Source organism: Equus przewalskii, chromosome 3, assembly GCF_037783145.1.
Source record: "Equus przewalskii isolate Varuska chromosome 3, EquPr2, whole genome shotgun sequence".
In the NCBI taxonomy this organism is placed as follows: domain Eukaryota; kingdom Metazoa; phylum Chordata; class Mammalia; order Perissodactyla; family Equidae; genus Equus; species Equus przewalskii.
In genome coordinates this window covers 1,434,645-1,456,716 of record NC_091833.1, presented here as the reverse complement: position 1 = coordinate 1,456,716, position 22,072 = coordinate 1,434,645, and the positions used below count along the sequence as shown (strand labels likewise).

The following is a 22,072-nucleotide window of genomic DNA, read 5'->3' as shown; positions in this document are numbered from 1 at the left end:
CTCTCTGTCTTCCTTTCTGCTACTGAGGTAAGCTTCTCCTTTAAGAATTAGGAAAGACATTTTTATGGTTTTATAACCATACTCACAACAATTATTTAGACCTAATTCTACACAGTAATGGTTTGGAAGCTCAATATGACTCCTCTCACACCACAATTTACCCATCTTCAGCTATCCACTGAAATACTCAACAATGAGAAGTATTTTCACAATAGGTAGATGAGCACTATGCATCTCTAGTGCTAACAGACATCCAGCAGAAACTGTTTCTGGGATGTGAGTGGCCTCCTTCCCTAGTTGTGAAAATAACAGCTCTGCCCTATTTTTATATTTTCTTGGTTATTTCAGTAAAATGGGAGTCAGCACTCTGTGTTCAAAGAAATATTTTGCTCCCAAATCTCTACAATTACACTGTATAAGCCTGGTAAAAATTCCTGGTTCGTAATTAATTTCACTTTATAAATATGACAAGTGTTGGGGGAGGGGGAAGCTGAGAGTAACTTACTAGGCCTACTAATAACAAATAATCAAATCTGCAATTTTAATATTCTCAGGCCATTATATTATATGCATCCCACATGTCTCCTAAGTCATAGTTAAAGTAAATCCTGGAGCACAGAAAAACATTACCAAGAGAATACCAAAATTTCAAAATAAGACTCTTGGTGTTACCAAATTATCTAGATGTCCCTCATAATGTGCAATAGCCCTATCGTCAAAAGAGAAAATAACAGGGTTTGAAGACTATCACGTCTCCATCAATGGTGCAAATACCTACCAAACATATACCAACATGGAAGCTTGGCAGATGAAATGAAAGCGGAGCAGCTGAACACATATAAAGTTGAAATTTAACTTTCTTTCCCAGGTCTAAACTCACAGGGAGAAAGGCCTTCTCCAAATCTCACAGATTAGAACAACTTTACTTTTTAACAAGGGGTCATTGGAGAGTTCTGAGCTAAAAGAAGACTATCTGAACCAAAGTGGATTTCCCAACAGCCCAGCTAGGTCCAGACCCAGATCTGAACTCAAATGCATCAGGTGACAATAAAGGGCTAATTCAATGGGAATACATGCTCCCTTGCATTCATCTCACCATAGAGTTTCCAGAAAATTTTGTATCAAGAATTAAATCAAGAAATTCAGGTTCAGTTCATTTGGTACAATACCTTCAACTAGAAGGCAGTATGTTGTCATGACATGTAAACATGAAATAAATTAAGAAATAAATTTACATCAGAGTTCATAGTAGCTTATACACAGTACCCAAAAATGTGGAAACAACTCTAATGCCCACCAACAGGAAAATGGAGAAACAAATTATTGATACATGCAGCAATATGGATGGACCTCAAAATTATACAGAATGAAAGAACCAGAAAAAACAGTACATACTATATCATTCCATTTATACAAAATGTTAGAAAATATGAACTAATCTACAATGGTTGCTTGGGGATGGAGAAGCAAGGAGGAAAGGGAGAGCGGGAGGGATTACAGAGAGCATGCGGAAACTTGTGGAGGTGATGGATATGTTCATTGTCTCAATTATGGTGATGGTACCCCAGACATACACTACGTTAAAATTCATCAAACGTACACATTACATATGTACAGTTTACCATATGTCCATTATACCACAATAAAGGTGGAAAATACATTTAGAAATTTATCGGTATTGCTTCTAAACAATTTCCTTCTATAGTTCACCACTGTAATATTATTTAAACTGATGAAAATTTATGGATTCTGAGAATTTAAGAGCAAACAAAATATGAACATTCAAACAGAAAGAGAAACTTAAAAACAAACCAAAATCTAGAGAATGGAATGAATGCAAATTTAAAAGCATTCATGAAGGAAAAATTAGCATAACTTAGAATGTACTTGCTTCCCAAAACAAGAACCCAAGAATTGTAATAGGAATAAAATCTAAAGGTTGTCAAAACAAAAGGGAGATGATTAAGTCAATTTCATCTTAGTACCTAGCCATACACATTAATAAATGTTTTAAATGATCCCATAGAAAACAACTAATGGAAAAGGGGCTATTTAACCTTAACAGTGCCCCAGCAGAGCTTAATTCTAGGCTCTCTTTGAGACAAAACAAAAATTTTTTTAATTCTCAATACCAGAAAGGATGGTCCTCTGCAGGTTAATAGGCAAGCATGTGTGTTTTAGGGCTAACATTTTTCAAAATCTCTAGCATTTTTTTAAATGTAGGTGTTTTATTAGCCAGGATAATATATCTGTTCAATTTTCAAAGTCAAACAGATAGCCACTCTAATGCCAATAATAGTTTAGACATACAATCCTCTGTTGAACGCAATAAACCTAGTATGTAAACTTAACAAGAGTGTGTACTAACAGAAACAAATGCAAATAAGATGCTTCTGAAAATTATGCAAGACAGTTGAATATTTCTTATCCCAACCTAAAATGCATAGCAAATATACAGGAAAACTGGTATAAATGCTGTTGATAGAAAAATTCTACTGAAGGATAGAGGGATAAAAATAATTTAAACTCTAAACACTTTCTAATAGGAAAAACACAAACTTCCAAATGGTCAAATTGTTCTGCTGTTATCCTCTCGTGACACGTAATTATTTCTTTCAGACAACATGAGATTTACTGGCTATAGTACTGATTTGGCGCTTATTGCCAACTACCCCAAAGTGTTAGTTTTCTTATGTTCCTAACAAATAGTACATAAACATAAAAGCTTATTGTCTGATTGACTATGGGTATTGAGAAACACGTATTTCACCACTTATAGGAAATTCCACTTTCTCCAAAATCAAGCAAAAGCCACTCTGATGTAGCACCTTCTTTTCTAGTTTGATACGACGACCTACGAAATATAAGCTTAGTCTCTAAAAAATTTACATCAAGAACAGATGTAACAGTAAGATAATCAAAGGGGAGTATTTCAGTAGAATTTGCATGAGCTTTCTGAATGGCAATGGCAATCAGATTGCAAAAAAGGTGTTATTTTGTTGGCTCACCAGTTGTACTTTTGTTCCAAGGAAGTTCCACCATAAGTTCTAAATAATTTCTAGTCAGAGCATATTCTGGCATTGATTGAGGCATTTTTTTGAGTCTGTGGGAAAAGAATACATAGCAAACATGTTAAAAAAACCCAGAAGAATTCTATAAAAACAAAAAAATCAAGTATATCTCCCTTTCTTGGTCAGATATATCATGCACAGTGGTAAAACAAACCTAAAAACATTTTTAAAAATCCAGTTAATGTTTGTTCTGTTTTGTTTTGTCAGTACAGATGCCTGCAAACTGGGAGGAGGAGTGGGGACACTACCTGCCTTCACCCTTGAAATATGGCCTGAGCAGTGTCAGTACAGCATCTCACAGGGAGAGTCTCAAGTCACAATCACCCATTGATTCACTTACTGCAACAAGATCTAACTGTCTGACCACGCAAAACACAGTAATTATAATTATATATTTTTTGTATTAGAGACAAAGTCAACGCATAAAAGCAAGCTAACATCAGATATTTAATAAAAAACGCATCTTCCACAAGATATACACTGCTTAACAAAATGTTCTCTATATAACAGATGTTCTACATTTATTAACTGATGTCAGAGTCAATATTAAAATATGCCTCACCTATATCTACTAATGTTCCTAACTGAACCACAGAAAGTCAAATCTTTAGTGACTGAGAATTCAATTAGGTTCTTTATAAGTTCACTAATAAAAGAAAATGCAAGAGAGTTATAATGTTACAAGTATATAAAGGAAAAAATGGTTTTCTGTTTAACCCTGAGATTATCCAAAAAATGTAATCAACCCATATATCATATCCTGTCATCAAGGGTTCCCTGTACTTTACCCTGTACAAAGAGAAATGACAGGCCCCGACCTCTAGAGTTACAATCTAAAGAAGCAAACAGTAGATGTGAAGAACACAGCAGAACTGAACAAACATTCTGCCTAAACAAAGTATGGTCCATTCTTTAAGACAACGAAAAGGCAGTTACAACAGTGATCACGCTGGACAGCACATTATAGGTGGGAGAGTTCTATCAGTTCTACTGAGCACTTGAGAAAAAGATGAGTGAAAGTGGTATGAAACCAGGAGTACTAGGAATGTTTGAAGAATCAGATTCTGCTTGAAGAATGAAGAGGGAAAAGCATTCCACAGATCACAGCCATAACCTGAAAATTTGGAAAGCCAAGAAAGATAAGAGTTGACAATGGAAAGACAAGATGAATAGAGTGGTCCAGGACTATATTAAATATAAGAAAAGGAGAGCGATCAAAGAATATAAAACAAACGGCTCAGGTTTCAGTTTGTGATCCAAAGTAGCAGATCCAAGTGTCCATGACCAATAATATTTAACATTAATAAGCAAAATGAAAACACTAATGAATGAATAGCTTCTACAATTTACCTTTTTATCTCTTTGACACAGACTTTATGGGCCTGCTCTGGCATACTGGATGTTCGTATTTTTTTCTCTAGCATGACAATGTCATCATTATCTTCATCCTCATCCTCATCTTCTAAAGTACCTGGAATGTGTGTAATCCTCCGAACAGGGCGTATTGCTATAACCTGAAGTAGAAAGCAGAAGAGTAAAACAGTATGTCAAACTAAATTGAAAATGAAGTGCCTAGCTACACGTAAGGTTATAATTGGTGTTGAATAAATACTTTCATGGCCAGAGTCTAAATCTTTAGAAACTAAAGTTCAGAATGATAGCTAAGAAACACATGTACACACGGACGCAGAAGAACTAAAAAAGCAGACCAACATAAGGCGCACGTGACTCTCTGGTATATGCTCACACTACTATTTGAGAAAAAAAATTCAAGAAACTGGCTACTAGAAATAACGAAACATCTAGGAATTATCTTCCTTTAAGTTGCTACTGCAGCCAATATTTTCTTGATATATATTACTACTTATCATTTGGCAAGTGAATAAATTCCATTTTTCCTCCTACATTAAAAATTTCTCTACTCCCTTTGTCTTCAACATGCAGAAAAGTCTTCTTCCTTTCAAAATATTTTATCTTACCCATGGCCCCTTCCAATCAACTACACACTATTTACCTCCCTTCTTGACATCTTCCGTGCTTCCAACAAGTGGCTTTAACTACCACTTCCCCTTCCTCAGCAATTACTTCAGGAATTTGTGCTTTGTACTTTGGCTTTTGTCTCCATCTTGAAGTTTTCTTTGAAATCCAACAACTGTCTCCTGTGCCAAGTCAATGGTCTTGTTTCTGTTCTCTTTCTCCACGATCTATCAAATTTTAAAACTACCTAAGTGCTCTTTTGAAATTCTCAATCATGAGTCAACTCCAGCCATTACTGGAGCAAAATGATATACTGGTACTTAATTTAAAGGCCTCAGATTTTATTTTTTTAACCTACATAGTTACCTACTTAGTACATTCAAATATAAAAAGTAAAAACATAAAGCAGTATATAAAAATGTAATTTTATAAAAACAACTATTAAATATAAACTTTTATTCTTACATCAGTCATTAGCAGACAAAATTAATCAAACACTTTGAAGTATGAAAAACTGAAACTGAAATTTTTTTTTAAGTGAGATTTAAAAGGACATATCAATGATTTCATTGTTGAGACAAAAGTACTGTTTCATGCAATTTTCCCTAGCTGCTACAAGAGCGCTTTTCAACTCTTAGGGAAACAGGCAAAGTGACAGTTTTAGGCTAACTCCAAATATTATCCTCTGATTCCTGCATTTCCAAATAATAGTTTGAGAATTTTCTGGAGCAACTGTGAACAATTTTCTTTTTAAGCAGCTGCAGTTTTCTGCATCTCCCAATGCACAGGATGCATGGGTTTGTCTGTAGGCACCAAATGAATACCCGAATTAATGATCTCATCTCAAGCCAGAAATAATTCAGATTTCTGGCATCCTTGAAAGAGAACTATGTCCTGGAATAGGGAACCCAGACAGGCTACTCCTCTCTCGCATCATTCTCCTCAGCCTGCTTTACTGCTCCCTCTTTTGTCCCACCAGGGAAGAAGCCTTCATTTCTGCTCTTCTTTCTCTAGAACATGTCCTTTGTTAAAGGATCACTGCTGTGCTGAGGACCATCAACTCTTTACAATTATTCTCAACCTTTCACTTCATCTCCCATAGCCTCTGGATCTCCAAGAGCCCTCAGAACTGTCAGTTTCACTCTTGCCCACATCAAACACAACTTCCTGATGTTCACTCTGCCCATACGGAACAAGAGGAACGTCAACAGCTCAAGGTAGACTTCAGACAGGCCCCTCACCTGCATGGATGGAAAGCATGAGAATGAAGGCATCACAAATCACCGGGGAACGGAGGGGTTACTGAACAATGGAAATTCAACTGCTATCTTCACCTCATTAACAAGGCAAAACAAATTACATATGGGGTAAACAGTACATACTTTTTAAAAAGTCAACTAAAGGAAAACTAAAAAGAAAGTGGGTATTTATCAAATCACTGAAGGTAAAAGACTCTAAGCTTAGAAGACAGGAAAAGACTGACAGTTTGACTAAAAAGAAAATAGGAATTTATACAAGTTAAAAATAAAAACCAGCCAAATCACAGTAAAACATACTGACACAGTCCTTTTAGGAAACAATTTTGTAGTATGTTCTTAATACTACATACAGTAAAAAAAAAGTTATACTCAAAGACACTTATAGCAGTTGTTTGCTAATTTTAAAACACTGAAAACAAGAGACAATGTTTGGCAAAAAGAGAAATGGCTTAGCAAATTATCCCTTTCGATGATTATCAAAACAAAAACAATGAAAAATGTTTCCATGGATTAAAAAATAATAATAATAAAAGATCCAGGCATGGAAAGGACTAGAAGGAAACATACAGAAATTCAAAATTTTATCAGTAACATGAGTGGTAACAAACAATGAAATTTTTTCTTCTTTGTTCCTTTCTTTAATCTCTCAATTTTTTTTTCTTCAAAAAATTGAATCTCACATCACATAAACACAACTGGGAACCTGAAGAAATGGGTTAAAAGAAATATTTACCCTCTTATCATCATCTTGCTTGTGTTTTCTGGTTTTCTGAAGCAATTTCAGGCCTTCAATTTGTCTGACAAGCAGTGGTATGGTCATCTTGAAGCGCTCCTCCAGACTCACAGCATCTAAAATCTAAGGAAATGAGAGTCCATTAGCAGAGCCACACTCTCTCAGAAACACATGCTCCAAAAACAAGGCAGCCAGAGTCACAACTTAAATTGTTAAATAAAAGACAACCCTTATCAGTATTCACAGCTACACAATGGCTAACACAACCAAATTAACTATATTACATCAGCAAGGTCATTTGACACGAATACCAGAATCCTAAAAAAGACAAGAATAAAGTAACTTGAGTTTTCATTTCAAAATGCAGCTGCGTGCATTGTTCTAAGAACAGGAACAAAACACATGTTTTACGTCAACTCTTTCTGGGCATTATTCTTGTAAAGTCCAGAATGTGTCTACATATTAGGTTGAAACACATTCTAGGTTCAAAATATTAAACTTTTACACATATAAGAGAATAGGAGCACTTTTAACTAACCTCCACTACTGATGTGTCTGAGTAACTAATCTCTCCATTCCCTCAGTAAAACATACTAATGCCCACAGCCAGGTTACTCTCTGGTACTCCTGCACTCTTCTGCTCCTAACAATTGAACTGAATTCTAGTGTTTATACCCAACCTGCTTGTATTCGTTGCACCTGCTATTACAATTGTTGGATTTAGGTATTAAACAAACTGACAAAATAAGGGAGTTTGTTTCAATGAAAACTAACTTGCATGTTCTAGGAAGATTCAATAAAGCAGATTGTTTAAAAATACTATAAAAATAATTGTTCAAGAAAACTTTCAGAGTTTGAGGAAAGACATGCAAATCTAAGATTCTGCTCCTGAATTATTTTTCAAGTGTCTTAGAAACTCATTTCACTTTAAAGAAATAGAAAGTGAAAATCATAGATAATGCATCGTAGCTGTGGCTTATGTAAGAAAAGTCATGAAGAATTCTAATGAAGCAGGGAAAGGTCATGGCTCCACATGTTTGAAACATAGTGAGACAAAGTGTATTTATATTATGTTAAATATTTACCATTTTTGTCATTCTCTACTTTACCTTTTTCCACAAATTGACAAACTACTAATACTGAATATGTAAATAAAAAGCTGCTTGAGTATACGAATATTTAAAGTGATCACCACTAAAAGTCAACTTAAGTGTAAAAGCATTTTAACTACATTTGCGAGTCTCCACTGTCTCTTACCTGAAGGTCAGAATTTAGTATCTGAGTCCAAATAAAAAGTGACAAAGCGACACGGCATTCGGGAAGGGAACACTGTACCTGCAGCTTCTCTTTGTTGCTGGTTCGGATGATTGACGTCAGAATGTCCGGCAGAGCTTCCCGTGGAAGACTATCTAAAAGACGCCTCAACTTAGCAACTGCAGGGACAGACATATCCAACATCTCCACCAACTACGAGGAAAAAAGTGCTTTTAATAAAATCTGGCATCATTCATGAATTAAAACTCCTACTGCCTTATAGTTTAATGTCTGGGCTTCAGAGTCTTTGTTTTTGAAAGATCACTGATTATTATAGCCAGGCATTCTATGGGCCTCACAGGAAAACAGAAGTACTTTCAAAATATCACTCAGAATGAAAAGCAAAAATGGCTCAAACGTGAATAACACTAATGTTTATAAAAAAAGGCTTTTGTAAAATGTGATTTTATATATTTTTCAATGTTATTCTAAAGAGAACTGTAAAATATATCTTTCCCCTAAATTCACCAACTGTTAACATTTCGCCACATTTGCTTTCTTTTTCTGTCTCTACACACACACACCCCTCCCCACATACATACTATTATTGTCGAACATTTTAGGTTAAGTTGCAGACATCATGCTTCTTGTTCTTAAGAACAAGGGAATTCTCTTACATAACCAGTGTAATTAGCAAATTCTGGAAATTTAGCACAGTTGATGCTATTATGTTAATCAATAAATAGTTGAAATACTGTTTTTCAGTAGAACATTTGGATTATCTAGAATCTGAGTATCGACTGTGAATGACTTTTATAAAAACAACTTCCAGGGTATATCCTGGACTACAAATAGATTAAGCTCAAGGCAAGCTTTCAGGAACTGTAATAGACATTAGGGCTGTTGACAAAGACTCCCCTCTTCTTTTGGGCACATGGTAAAACCACTCTTTCTCACCTCCTCTGAATACACATGTGACCATGAGTCTTGCCTTGCCTTGATTCATGAAACGTGAGGAGATATGACAGTTCATTCTGGGGAAAAGCATTAAAAGCCATTAAGAGATTTGCTACATTTCTTTTTCCTGCCTCAGCAATATGGAAGCAAGTTCTGAGACAAATCTAATCCTCCAGGGTCCCTAAGGGCACTCTAACAGGAAGATCACCACACCCACTAGTTTTAGGCATGAACCATAAGTAAGAAATACATCTTTATCATGCTATCCAGTACTTAACACAGCAAAACTCAACCTACACTAATTCACAAATGATGAGCGAATCCCTCATTTAGTCACTCTAATAAGATTTCATATGCCAGTAATAATCAAACCTCTCAAAAGCGCCATAATTTAAGAACCTATCCATCACCTGCCTAGAGTCAAGGGGATTAAAGCATAATTATGATGAAGCTTTTCAGGAGGGAGAAATAGACAATAAAATCTGAAGCGTCTTTCTCCTAGGAATTCAACCTAAGAAAATAAAACAGTTGAAACTCATTCTCCAAGCACTTATTAATATGAACTATTTGTAGGACACAAGATGCTGCTCAGAACAAGATGGCTAAAGCAGGGATGAATTCAAGTTTGGTAGGGGAAACAGCCCTACAAGATAAATTTCAATACTAGGTGATAAGCATTATATTAAAAGGGACGTATAAGGGATCCTGGAGACACAGGCAAAGGACCACTAAGAGCCTATGAGAGTTGAGAAAGCATAAATCGAATGTGAAAATTCAGAGAAGGAATAACGCTCCCAGCAGAGAGAAGAGAAGGCAAAATTATAGCAACAGGAAATAACAAGATGTGAGGCTCTTTGCCGTACAGCATGGCTAGAACTATGGGTATAAATGGGAGCAAACAGAGTTGTGAAGAGCTCGAATGATATACTGAGAAATTTGAACTTTATCCTACAGCCATTAAAGTCTTTTACTTAGGCAAGGGGCCTGCCCAAAACTTATTTAGAAACACTAGTGAACAGGATAGCTCAGAGAGAAAGGAAACAAGAAGGAGATCAGCTAGGAAGCTACTGAAGAAGTCTACTGATGAGGGCTCTAGAAGGAAATGTAGAAGGGGATGAAAGCAAAGCATCAATTGGACATAATCCTAACGTCTAAAAAGAGGAAGGATAAAATTATAATGTCCCAACTCAAGGAAATTTATAAAAGCACTATGAAAATTAGACATGGACATGAAGACAAAACCTAAGACTGAATATGGACCAAGTCCAGAAGACCAGCAAAAATTAAATTAGATGCATAATGGAAGTAAAATTATGGTGATGTTTCTCTCTAAAAATTCCTTTAATGTCATGACAAAATCTTTACATGTTTAAAATTTTTCTGTTGATTCAAAGTAGGGAGAAGTAAAGAGCAGAGTGAAAGAAGCTATGAAGCTGTGTCCAATAGAAGAACAAGACCCAGGGAGCATAACCCAGGAAAAGGAAGAGAAATTCTATATCTCCTTCTGCATTCCTAAATAGTATAATCACCTATTCCACTTCTGAAACAGAAGTTTCTTTCTTCAGACTAAGTTCCTCCTTTCAGTCCCACAGAAGCTATAGCTCCAAATTTTCTATTTTTCTACTGTTGTTCACCACTCTAGAAGTATGTCACTTCAAATGTCACGGGGGACAAATACCAGACGTTGTGAACACTTACTCTACACACTTTTTAATGATCAATGGTGTTTAAAATCAAGACCTTTAGGAGTGACATCAGCAACATGGCAGAGTTAGCTCACCCGGGACTCCCTCCCTTCCAAATTACAACCAAAATGAGCAACTGCTTTCCAACCAAAAAAAATCCTAATAACACAGAAATCATCAGAGACCCACAGCAGCCAAACAAAAGAGGACGGAGAGGCTGGAGCGGCACTCAGAGGAGCTGGAACAGGGTAAGAGAGAACTTCACTCCCTCCCCTAGAGACTGGGATGGCTGCCACCGGTGAAGGAAGGAGTGGGGGAGGGGCCAGGTGACCGCAGGATCGTCCTGAACTCCCACCACCCATGCAGCAGAAACTCTCTAACGGGGGAAAGCTTTTGCATGGGGGAACCCCATCAAGCCAGGGCTCCGGGAGACCAGAGAGTGAGAGCTGATCAGACTCCAGGTCTGCATGTGAGAGAAAGTGCCCCTCCTCCCCCAACCCGCACGGTGCGCTACCATAGTGGCTGAAGGTGGAAGGCTCAGAACACAAGGCTCTCGACCTCCTTCTAGTGGCGACAGGCTGTAACTGCAACCGAATAATAGAATCATGTGCAAAAACCGCTCCTCTACCATCCGGCAATTTATAAAAGCTCCAGATCAGAAGGAAGACAATAAAAACACACAATTAAGTCCTGAAGACTTGGAAATGGGTAAACTAAGTGACAATGAATTCAGAAGAGCTAACATCAAAAAACTCAATGAGGTAAAGGGAAACAGAGAAACAAATCAACGAGTTCTGGAGTTATTTCACAAAAGAGATAGAAACTATAAAGAAGAATTAACCAGAAATACTAGAGATAGAAAATACAATGGATCAGATAAAACAGAATATGGATTCCCTGAATGCCCGTGTAGATACCATAGAGGAGCAAATCAGCATAATCGAAGATAGACAGGCTGAATGGCTCCAGACAGAGGAAGAAAGAGAAGTAAGAATTAAAAAACTGAAAAAAACCTCTGAGAAATAGTGGACTCAATGAGAAAAATGCAACTTAAGAATAATCAGAATTTCTGAGGGCGTGGAAAAGGAAAAGGGAGCAGAAAGTGTGTGCAACAACATAATAGCAGAGAACTTCCCAAATCTAGGGATTGAGCGAGAAGTGTGTGTGGAGGAAGCTTTCGGATCTCCTAGATGTGTCAATGTAAAAAGACCTACTGCAAGGAATATAGGAGTAAAACTGGCAAAAATGAATGACAAAGAAAGAATACTCAGGGCAGCAAGACAGAAGAAAATAACCTACAAAGGAACCCCTATCAGACTTCCAGCGGATTTCTCTACAGAAACCTTACAAGGTAGGAGACACTGGAATGACATATTCAACACTGTAGAGGATAAAAATCTTCAGCCAAGAGTACTCTAGCCAGCAAAAATATCCTTCAGATATGAGGGAGAAATTAAATCTTTTCCAGACAAACAAAAGCTAAGGGACTTTGTAACCAAAAGTCCTCCACAACAAGAAATCCTCAAGAAGGCTCTCATACCTGAAAAAGAAAAAAAGGGAGAAAAGGGTCACAAAACAGAGAGTAGGGAGACAGATAGAATCAGAATAGGACAGCAAATATTCAACTATAGCATTAGGATAAAGGGAAGGAAATCACCAAAGTAAAGTCAATCTTATCACTCTAACCACAAACTCACAACACAAGTTGGAATAAGAGATGAAAATAAATATTTAGGAGGGGAGGAGGAAAGGGACTGAATCAGTTTAGGCTAAGGTAGTAAGAGACAACCAGAAAATGGACTATGTTATGCACGAGTTTCTGAACACAAACTTCAGGGTAGCCACTAAACTAAAAAACAGAACAGAGACACAAAACATAAATAAGGAAAAACCTACGAAACCCAGCATAAGAAATTGCAGAAGTCGATGGGTAGTCTAAAACACACAGGACAAGAAACAAAGAACACACAGGAAAACTGGAAAACGAGCGACAGAATGACAGCATTAAGTCCACATGCATCAATAATCACCCTCAATGTAAACGGATTGAACTCTCCAATAAAAAGACACAGAATGGCAAAATGGAGTAAAGAACAAGATCCACCAATTTGTTGCCTCCAGTAAACACACCTCAGTTCTCAGGACAAATGCAGGCTCAGAGTGATAGAGGTGGAAGACAATATTCCAAGCTAAGAGAAAACAAAAGAAAGCAGGTGTCGCAATACTCATATCAGACAAAACAAACTTCAAGATACAGCAGGTAAAGACAGACATAGAGGGACAATATATAATGATCAAAGGGACACTTCATCAGGAAGAAATAACGCTTATAAATATCTATGCACCCAACACAGGAGCACCAAAGTTCATAACACAACTATTAACAAACCTAAAAGAAGATATCAAAAATAACACAATGATACTAGGGGACCTCAACACCCCACTCACATCAATGGACAGATCATCCAGACAGAAAATCAACAACGAAACAGTGGACTAAATGAAAAGCTAAACCAGATGGACTTCATAGACATACATAGAACACCTCATGCCAAAACAGCAGAATACACATTCTTCTCAAGCACACATGGAACATTCTCAAGGATAGACCATATGTTGGGAAACAAGGCAAGCCTCTACAAATTAAAAAAAATTGAAATAATAACAAGCATCTTCTCCAATCATAATGCTATAAAGCTAGAAATTAATTACAAGAAAAAAGCTGAGAAAGGCACAAAGATGCGGAGACTAAACAATATGCTATTGAACAAGCAATGGATCATTGAAGAAATTAAAGAAATCAAAAAATACCTGGAGACAAATGAAAATGATAATATGCCATACCAACTCATATGGGATACAGCAAAAGCTGTATTAAGAGGAAAATTCAGCACAATACAGACATCTCTTAACAAACAAGAAAAATCCCAAATAAGCAATCTTAAACTACACCTAACTGAATTAGAGAAAGAAGAACAAAGTCCAAAGTCAGCAGAAGGAGAGAAATAATAAAAATCAGAACAGAAATAAATGCTATTGAAACAAAAAAGGCAGTAGAAAGGATCAATTAAACAAAGAACTGGTTCTTTGAGAAGATAAATAAAATTGAGGAACCCCTAGCCAGACTTACAAAGAAAAAAAGAGAGAAAGCTCAAATAAACAAAACAAGAAATGAAAGAGAAACAACAACAGACTCCGCAGAAATACAACAGATTATAAGAGAATACTATGAAAAACTCTATGCCAACAAAATGGATAACCTAGAGGAAATGGATAAATTCTTGGACTCCTATGATCTCCCAAAGCTTAGTCAAAAAGAAGCAGTCACTTTGAACAGACCAATCACAAGGAAAGAGACTGAAATAGCAATCAAAAGCATCCCAAAGAATAAAACCCCAGGACCAGATGGCTTTCCTGGGGAATTCTACCAAACTTTCAGAGAGGATTTAATACCTATCCTTTTCAAGCTATTCCAAAAAATTAGGGAGGATGGAACACTTCCTAACACATTCTATGAGGCCAACATCACGCTGATACCAAACCCTGACAAGGACAGCACGAAAAAGGAGAACTACAGGCCAATATCGCTGATGAACATAGATGCAAAAATTCTCAACAAAATTTTGGCAACACGAATACAGCAATTCATCAAAAGGATCATACATCATGATCAAGTGGGATTCATACCAGGGACACAGGGATGGTTCAACATCCGCAAATCAATCAAGGTGATACACCACATCAACAAACTGAGGAATAAAAACCACATGATCATCTCAATAGATGCAGAGAAAGCATTTGACAAGATCCAACAGCCATTTATGATAAAAACTCTGAACAAAATGGGGATAGAAGGAAACTACCTCAACATAATAAAGGCCATATATGACAAACCCACAGCCAACAGCACACTCAATGGGCAAAAACTGAGCGTCATCCCCCTGAGAACAGGAACGAGACAAGGATGCCCTCTATCACCACTCTTATTTAACATAGTACTGGAGGTCCTGGCCAGAGCAATCAGGCAAGAAAAAGGAATAAAAGGAATCCAAATGGGGGGAAGAAGTGAAATTCTCACTGTTTGCAGATGACATGATCTTATATATAGAAAACCCCAAAGAATTCATTGGAAAACTTTTAGAAGTAATCAACAACTACAGCAAAGTTGCAGGGTATAAAATCAATTTACATACATCAGTAGCATTTCTATACTCTAATGACGAACTAACAGAAAAAGAACTCAAGAACACAATACCATTCACAATTGCAACCAAAAGAATAAAATACCTTGGGGTGAATTTACCTAAGGAAGTGAAAGACCTATACAACGAAAATTACAAGGCTTTTCTGAAAGAAATAGATGACAACATAAAGAGATGGAAAGACATTCCATGTAGATGGATTGGAAGAATAAACATAGTAAAAATGTCCATTCTACCTAAAGCAATCTACAGATTCAATGCCATCCCAATCAGAATCCCAATGACATTCTTTACAGAAATAGAACAAGGAATCCTAAAATTCATATGGGGCAACAAAAGACCCCGAACTGCTACAGCAATCCTGAGAAAAAAGAACAAAGCTGCAGGCATCACGATCCCTGACTTCAAAACATACTACAAAGCTACAGTAATCAAAACAGCATGGTACTGGTATAAAAACAGGTGCACAGATCAATGGAACAGAACGGAAAGCCCAGAAATAAAACCACACATCTATGGACAGCTAATCTTCGACAAGGAGGTAAGGGCATACAATGGAGAAAAGAAAGTCTTTTAACAAATGGTGCTGGGAAAACTGGAAAGCCACATGGAAAAGAATGAAAATTGACCATTCTTTTTCACCATTCACCAAAATAAACTCAAAATGGATCAAAGACCTAAAGCTGAGACCTGAAACCATAAGGCTTCTGGAAGAAAACGTAGGCAGTACACTCTTTGACATCAGTATTAAAAGGACCTTTTTGGACACCATGTCTTCTCAGACAAGGGAGACAATAGAAAGAATAAACAAATGGGACTTCATCAGACTAAAGAGCTTCTTCAAGGCAAAGGAAAACAGGATTGAAACAAAAAAATAACCCACTGAGAAAAAATATTTGCAAGTCATACATCCGACAAAGGCTTAATAGCCATAATATATAAAGAACTCACACAACTCAACAACAAAAAAATCAAACAACCTGATAAAAAAATGGGCAGCAGACATGAACAGACATTTCTCCAAAGAAGATATACAGACGGCCAACAGGCACATGAAAAGATGTTCATCATCACTGTGCATCAGGGAAATGCAAATCAAAACTACACTAAGATATCACCTTACACCCATTAGAATGACAAAAATAACTAAAACAAATAGTAACAAATGTTGGAGAGGTTGTGGAGAAAAAGGAACCCTCAGACACTGCTGGTGGGAATGCAAACTGGTGCAGCCACTATGGAAAACAGTATGGAGATTCCTCAAAAAATTAAAAATAGAAATACCATACGATGCAGCCATCCCACTACTGGGTATCTATCCAAAGAGCTTGAAGTCAGCAATTCCAAAAGTCCCATGCACCCCTATGTTCATTGCAGCATTATTTATAATAGCCAAGACATGGAAGCAACCTAAGTGCCCATCAACAGATGATTGGATAAAGAAGATGTGGTATATATATACAATGGAATACTACCCAGCCATAAAAAAATAACAAAATTGTCCCATTTGCAACAGCATGGGTGGACCTTGAGGGAATTATGTTAAGTGAAATAAGCCAGATAGAGAAGGATGATCTCTGTATGACTCCACTTATATGAGGAATTTAAAAATGTAGACAGAGAACAGATTAGTGGCTACCAGGGGAAAGGTGGGCTGAGGGGTGGGCACAAAGGGTCAAGGGGTGCACCTACAACACGACTGACAGACAATAATGTACAACTGAAATTTCACCAGATTGTAATCTATCATTAACTCAATAAAAATTAAATTAAAAAAAAAGAAGACCTTTAGACACTGCCTGATCCTCACAGATCTAGTTCTAGACTACAGCAATAGAAAATAGAAGACTATGTTTTATAACGTATTTCAATAAGGTTTGAAACCGTCAGTAAGGAGAGGCGCTTTCTGTTCAATCTAGAGTTAACAAAAAAGTCAAACCCAGAATTAAGCAGTCAAATATTTAACGCATGCCCAACGTGTGCTTCCCTCCCCTCACTCCAGTTGACCAAGGCTTCAACCAAACTTGAAATCAGTCTACCATGGGCTTGACCTTCCTTGCTTACTGCCAGTCACAGTGTGACCTTGACTTCTGAACCAACATAACTTACATAATTTGGTGCCTAGATATTCTAGTGACAAATAGCTTCTGTGCAGTATTTTAACTTTTAACATTACTTAAGTTTAATAATTATATGGTTTGGAGACACCAGAAGTTATAATGAAAGGTGTAGAAACACTCTTTGGAAAAATTTTAGAAAGTGTTGGCTAATGTCTTAGAATGATTTAGGTACAATCTTAGGGAAAAGCACACTGAAATTAATATATTAGAACATATTACTAAGTCATTTAAACATACACTACCCTAAAATTTCACCAATCAACAAATCCATCATATCTTAGGGCAGCAAAGGAAGCAAAGAAAATGGGGTTTTAAGGAAGAAATAAAAGCGACTCACTTGTACTGCATATTTGTAAAACTGCTCTGAGAGTTCTCCCAGCTCCTCCCTAGTCTTACAGGTGTTGGGAAATTCTTCAAGCCGGTCCAACTGCTCCACTTCAGCGACAGGATACGGCTTCTCTTTTAAGACCTGTACAATCTGGAACCGGCACAGGCCTGTAATCAGCAGAGTATAGTGGGGCTTAGGCCAGTTACTGCCCACAACCTGAACTGCCAGGGCAGCCGTCCCAATCCTGAAACACACACAAAACATGAGTGTTACAAACGTTCAATACGCTAGCAAAGAAACCTGCCTCAAAAACGTGTTGCCATTTCTGAGAAATTCATTTAAAAACAAAGAACATCTAAACTGTAAATGAATTATTTCTCTAATTTAGCCCCCAGTACATGGTCTATCAAGTCACTACCATCAGCTGTGGGGCAAAGCAGGCCATCTCATTCTAATCAGCACCACCTTTAAGAATTAGGCAGAAATTCCTAAACATTTGGATTATTTAAGCATAAAAACGTAAAAGTAGTCGACAATTAGAAAGCTTAAATTAATTCTGCCAACTAGGAATGAGGCAATCTTACAGCAGAACAAATATTGGCATTTTAAACATTTAAATATAAACAGCATGATGTAACCCAACCTAAGACATCTCTGTTCCACTACCAGTTCTGCTACTAACATCAAGAGGGGATCTCGACACAATCTATAAAACTTCTACACATCCACCTTATCACAAACTGCCGTCCATTCCGGGAATTAGCACAGATGCCCTTGAATACTGAAGTTCTAAGTGTGGGGCTAAATATTCGAGGCCACACACTGGCATGGACTGAGGAGAAAGACCTGCACCTCCAGAAGTTAAAGCTCGCTCTCTTCTAAGCCGTAATCACCTCAGCTGATAGGAGCTGGGCAAGTCATGCTTTATTTGAGCCTTGGCTCCTTATCAGAACATACAGTTCTGACCAAGTCACATATAAATTTCATTCACACTAAGGAAGTCTCATCCAAACTAAGCCAAAGTTATACCAAACAGAAAGATCGACATTCAGAGGACACTTCCAGATCCCAAAGTAAACATGTTCTCCCCTCAGCCAGAGGAAGGGCTGTAATTTCAGAGCAGAAACTAGAATTAAAATGCCTATGGCTCTCAACAGCCTGGGAACAGTAATAGTACAGTACTGCACTTGCCCATCTCCAACGTCCTGGGTGACATACAAATACAGCAGGTGAACGTTTTAGCGAATTTGTTTACTTCTATATGCAGTTGATTCTTGATTACTTGCTTATAAACTACTCATTCTGCAGACTACGTGTAGCCTTCGGCTGCCCTCTACCACTCAGTTTATTCCGAGCTATGTCCATCTCTCCTCCCCACCTTTCTAGTTCTATCACGTGTACAGGGGGTAAAAATGGATTTAAACCACAACTGAAACCAAAAAATTAGGAAGATAATTGGGTGGGGAGAAAAACCATCAGATACTTTAAAAACTTGAAGCCACTTGGCAATTATCTACTCTTTTGAGTTATTTGTGTTTTGGGTACTTTTCTTCAGTCATTAAGAGTAGTAGGTTCTACCTCCCGTTTCCTGAAAACCAACTCTGATGGCCTGAAAGAGTCAGCAATACCTAAATTGATCAGAGACCAACTAAGACTATAATCCACTGCCTAAGCTTATACAATGCAGAAAGAATTCACAGCTGTGTCTACAAGAAACACCAACAGACAAGAAACCGGATCCCTGCCCGAAGGAGTTTACAAACCAGAAAGCAAGGAGAAACCAGAGACAGAGATGAGACAAATCCAAACCACCAGGTTAGGAGACAAATTTAATGACTCGGGCTACGTAACTGATCAAAGATGAGACTAAAAATGAGGTTTTTTTACAAAGCAAATAAAATACTTTTGTTAACTGAAAGGAAGATGTTCCAAACTGAGAAGAGATTAATACTATGACAATCCTAATTAGAAAAATAAAGGTTTTAAATATGCCAATTAGTTCTTACTTTAAACCACTCCTAGTTGACTAGAATGTACCCTTTCTAAAAGAAAACCCCACAATTTGTGAAACAATAGAAGGCCAGAAACAAGAGTACCGGGTGAAACACATTTTGGGTGAAAAGCTCTGTGAAAAAGGACCATGTTTAACGTTATTTTAGACAATTTCTATTGTATTTTGGGCTCTAGGTTTTACATATAAAAACAGGTATTTAAGTAAGCAAAATATTCAATCAATCTAATACTCTCCCTCTAACGTTGATACATAACAGGCTTTAATATCAAGTTAGTCACCTTTCTAAACATTCTACTTCTATTAATATGTGTCTTACTAGGCATGACCAAAAGCAAACATTTTGATTTTGCAACAGGTCCAAATTTATTCATGCAAATGAGTGGTGTTCTTTCCTTTTTGGTAGTAGCTCTGAAAATCTACACTGTAGTAACTGTGATATTTTACAGTTCAAAGAATTTTTGAAACTCCTAACTGAGATCTACTTTTGGAGCTGTAAAATATTATTTTAATCCAGAGTCTGACTACAATGTGTACCATTTGTGTAATTTGGAAACTGTCTTAGATGGTCTAAGAGTTCCAGAAGTATTTGAGAACAATGGGAAAATCTACAGCAGCACCACTGCAAATAGCAGTTTTCTGAGAGAATATTATGTAAATATGTAATCTCTAGTCTAAACGCCAAGCATTTGCTATATATTTTTACTTTAAAGCTCTCCACTTTTCTTGTAACCCTCCATCTTCCAAGTCCTTTTTGTAATGACGCTAATTCATTCTGCCCATATTGAAAGAATGTGGGGTCCCCCACTCCTCCTCCCAGGCTCCAATTGTGAAATCTACATTTAAAACAACCAACTTGGGGAATAACACCACTAACATATAGGGTTATTGCTTTGCAGTTTACAAAAGGCTTTCCTAAGTATTATTTCATTCTACGCTGCCCTTCACCCCTGTGAGCAAGGCAGCTCTATCTCCTTATTATAAATGAGTAACAGAATGAGCATAAATGAGTAACCCCCTTCAAGAAGGGTAAACAGGTTAGTTAGCCATGGTTACAAGGATAGTAAATAGCCATAGGGGACCTGAACTAGGTTTTATGACAAAATTCACTCTTTTCTCACCACAACAGAAAATATGAATTTGTACCTACAAGAAGTAGAAAAACAAACACTTATTACTATAGCTTCTAAATAGCTGAGATCCTGGAAAGCACACCTATTATTTAATATCCAACGTTTACATCCTAATGACACTTAATGAAGCTCTGGAAACAAAAGCTAGACATTGCTGGGGAAGAACCACCAAAACGTCTTTTGAGTTTCTTCTTGGTGTCACTCTACTTATCTTCTTGACTATTTGATGATTTTTGGCAAAGTTTATGATTAATAATGATTGAGAAAGAAGGAAGGACTGTTAGGACAGCCCCAAGTTCCACAATAGGTGAGGCATGGGTGCTACAGGATTGATTTTCACTCCTTTCTTAAAACTTCATTTCTGAATCTAAGAAAGGCCAGTTATAGACAGATCTTCCTTAAAAAGAGTAAATGCAGATTTAGGAAAATCTAAGTAGAGTTACCCATTGGGCACGTGCTAAGATTAAATTTGAAAATCTTAGTACTATCAGGTAACATTTTTGAAGCCCTGGGAAGACTAACAGCACAAACAGGAGTAATGCATGGACAAGGGGTTGATCCAAATTACGAAACTGTGTATCTGCTATATATAAAGCATTCATTTCTTGTTAGACAAATGCCAATGAAACTAATTTGAGGTCTCAGAGATAAAGAAAAAGCCAAGAAGAGGCACTGAGAAACCAGAACTATGAGAAATTGAGGCCATGTACCCCAAAGCACAGGTTGGAGGAAGACTGGATGACCATCTTGAAACGCATGAAAGGACGGTGTTCAGGAAGCACTAAATGGTTCCCCATTTCACTAAGAAAACAATGGGTCACCCAGGAGCCACCAGAAATACAGTGCAGTTAGGCAGGGTGTCCTGAGGTGGCATGGGAGCCAAGTTCCGTCCTGCAGGGACAATCCAAAGCTCCTCCTATAAAAAGGTTCCTGTGTCAGGCAACACACCCGAACACTAACATGCAGAAAAGGACTGTGCTGTGCAAAACGGGAAACGAGGTGGTTCAGGTAAGTCAACATCTGGCCCTGCTACTTTGTGTGGCAAAGCATTTCTGCTGCTCCTTGAAGATGAAGCCATCTTCACCCGGATGGTCTAAAGGAGACAGGAGCAGAGGCCTGGCCTTCCCTCTAGGGCACTACTACCATCCGGAAAGCAGGTAACCAACCGGGTAAGGACAGATATCTGAATTGAAAGAGAATAACATTATGGATAACTCAGTATTTGTATTAGTAAAGCTTTCCTTTTTACTTTTTAAGGTAAAGAGTGTTTAAACGTCATATTAGAGAAAAAGGACATTGGAACCTAATACGAAGGAATGCAATACAACCTTTCTATATAGAC

The 22,072-nt window shown here is 37.3% G+C and overlaps 2 protein-coding genes across 9 annotated transcripts in view; one reads left to right on the top strand and one right to left on the bottom strand.

Moving 5' to 3' along the window:
- The window catches only part of LONP2 (lon peptidase 2, peroxisomal), a 133,503-nt gene that overhangs the window by 108,967 nt on the left and 2,464 nt on the right, over window positions 1–22,072 (bottom strand). For all 4 annotated transcript variants that reach the window (XM_070613631.1, XM_070613632.1, XM_070613633.1 and 1 more), the window contains exons 2-6: window positions 17,596–17,830; window positions 8,376–8,507; window positions 7,041–7,163; window positions 4,422–4,585; window positions 3,009–3,103 (exon numbers count right to left, since the gene is read on the bottom strand). In XM_070613631.1, coding sequence (XP_070469732.1) covers window positions 3,009–3,103; window positions 4,422–4,585; window positions 7,041–7,163; window positions 8,376–8,507; window positions 17,596–17,830 — 749 coding nt within the window. The remainder of the gene's footprint in view (window positions 1–3,008; window positions 3,104–4,421; window positions 4,586–7,040; window positions 7,164–8,375; window positions 8,508–17,595; window positions 17,831–22,072) is intronic.
- The window catches only part of ABCC11 (ATP binding cassette subfamily C member 11), a 72,722-nt gene continuing 72,288 nt past the window's right edge, over window positions 21,639–22,072 (top strand). For 4 of the 5 annotated variants that reach the window (XM_070613627.1, XM_070613626.1, XM_070613622.1 and 1 more), the window contains exon 1: window positions 21,639–21,738. The gene's annotated coding sequence lies outside the window, so the exon portion shown is untranslated. The remainder of the gene's footprint in view (window positions 21,739–22,072) is intronic. The other variant, XM_070613623.1, reaches the window with a different exon arrangement.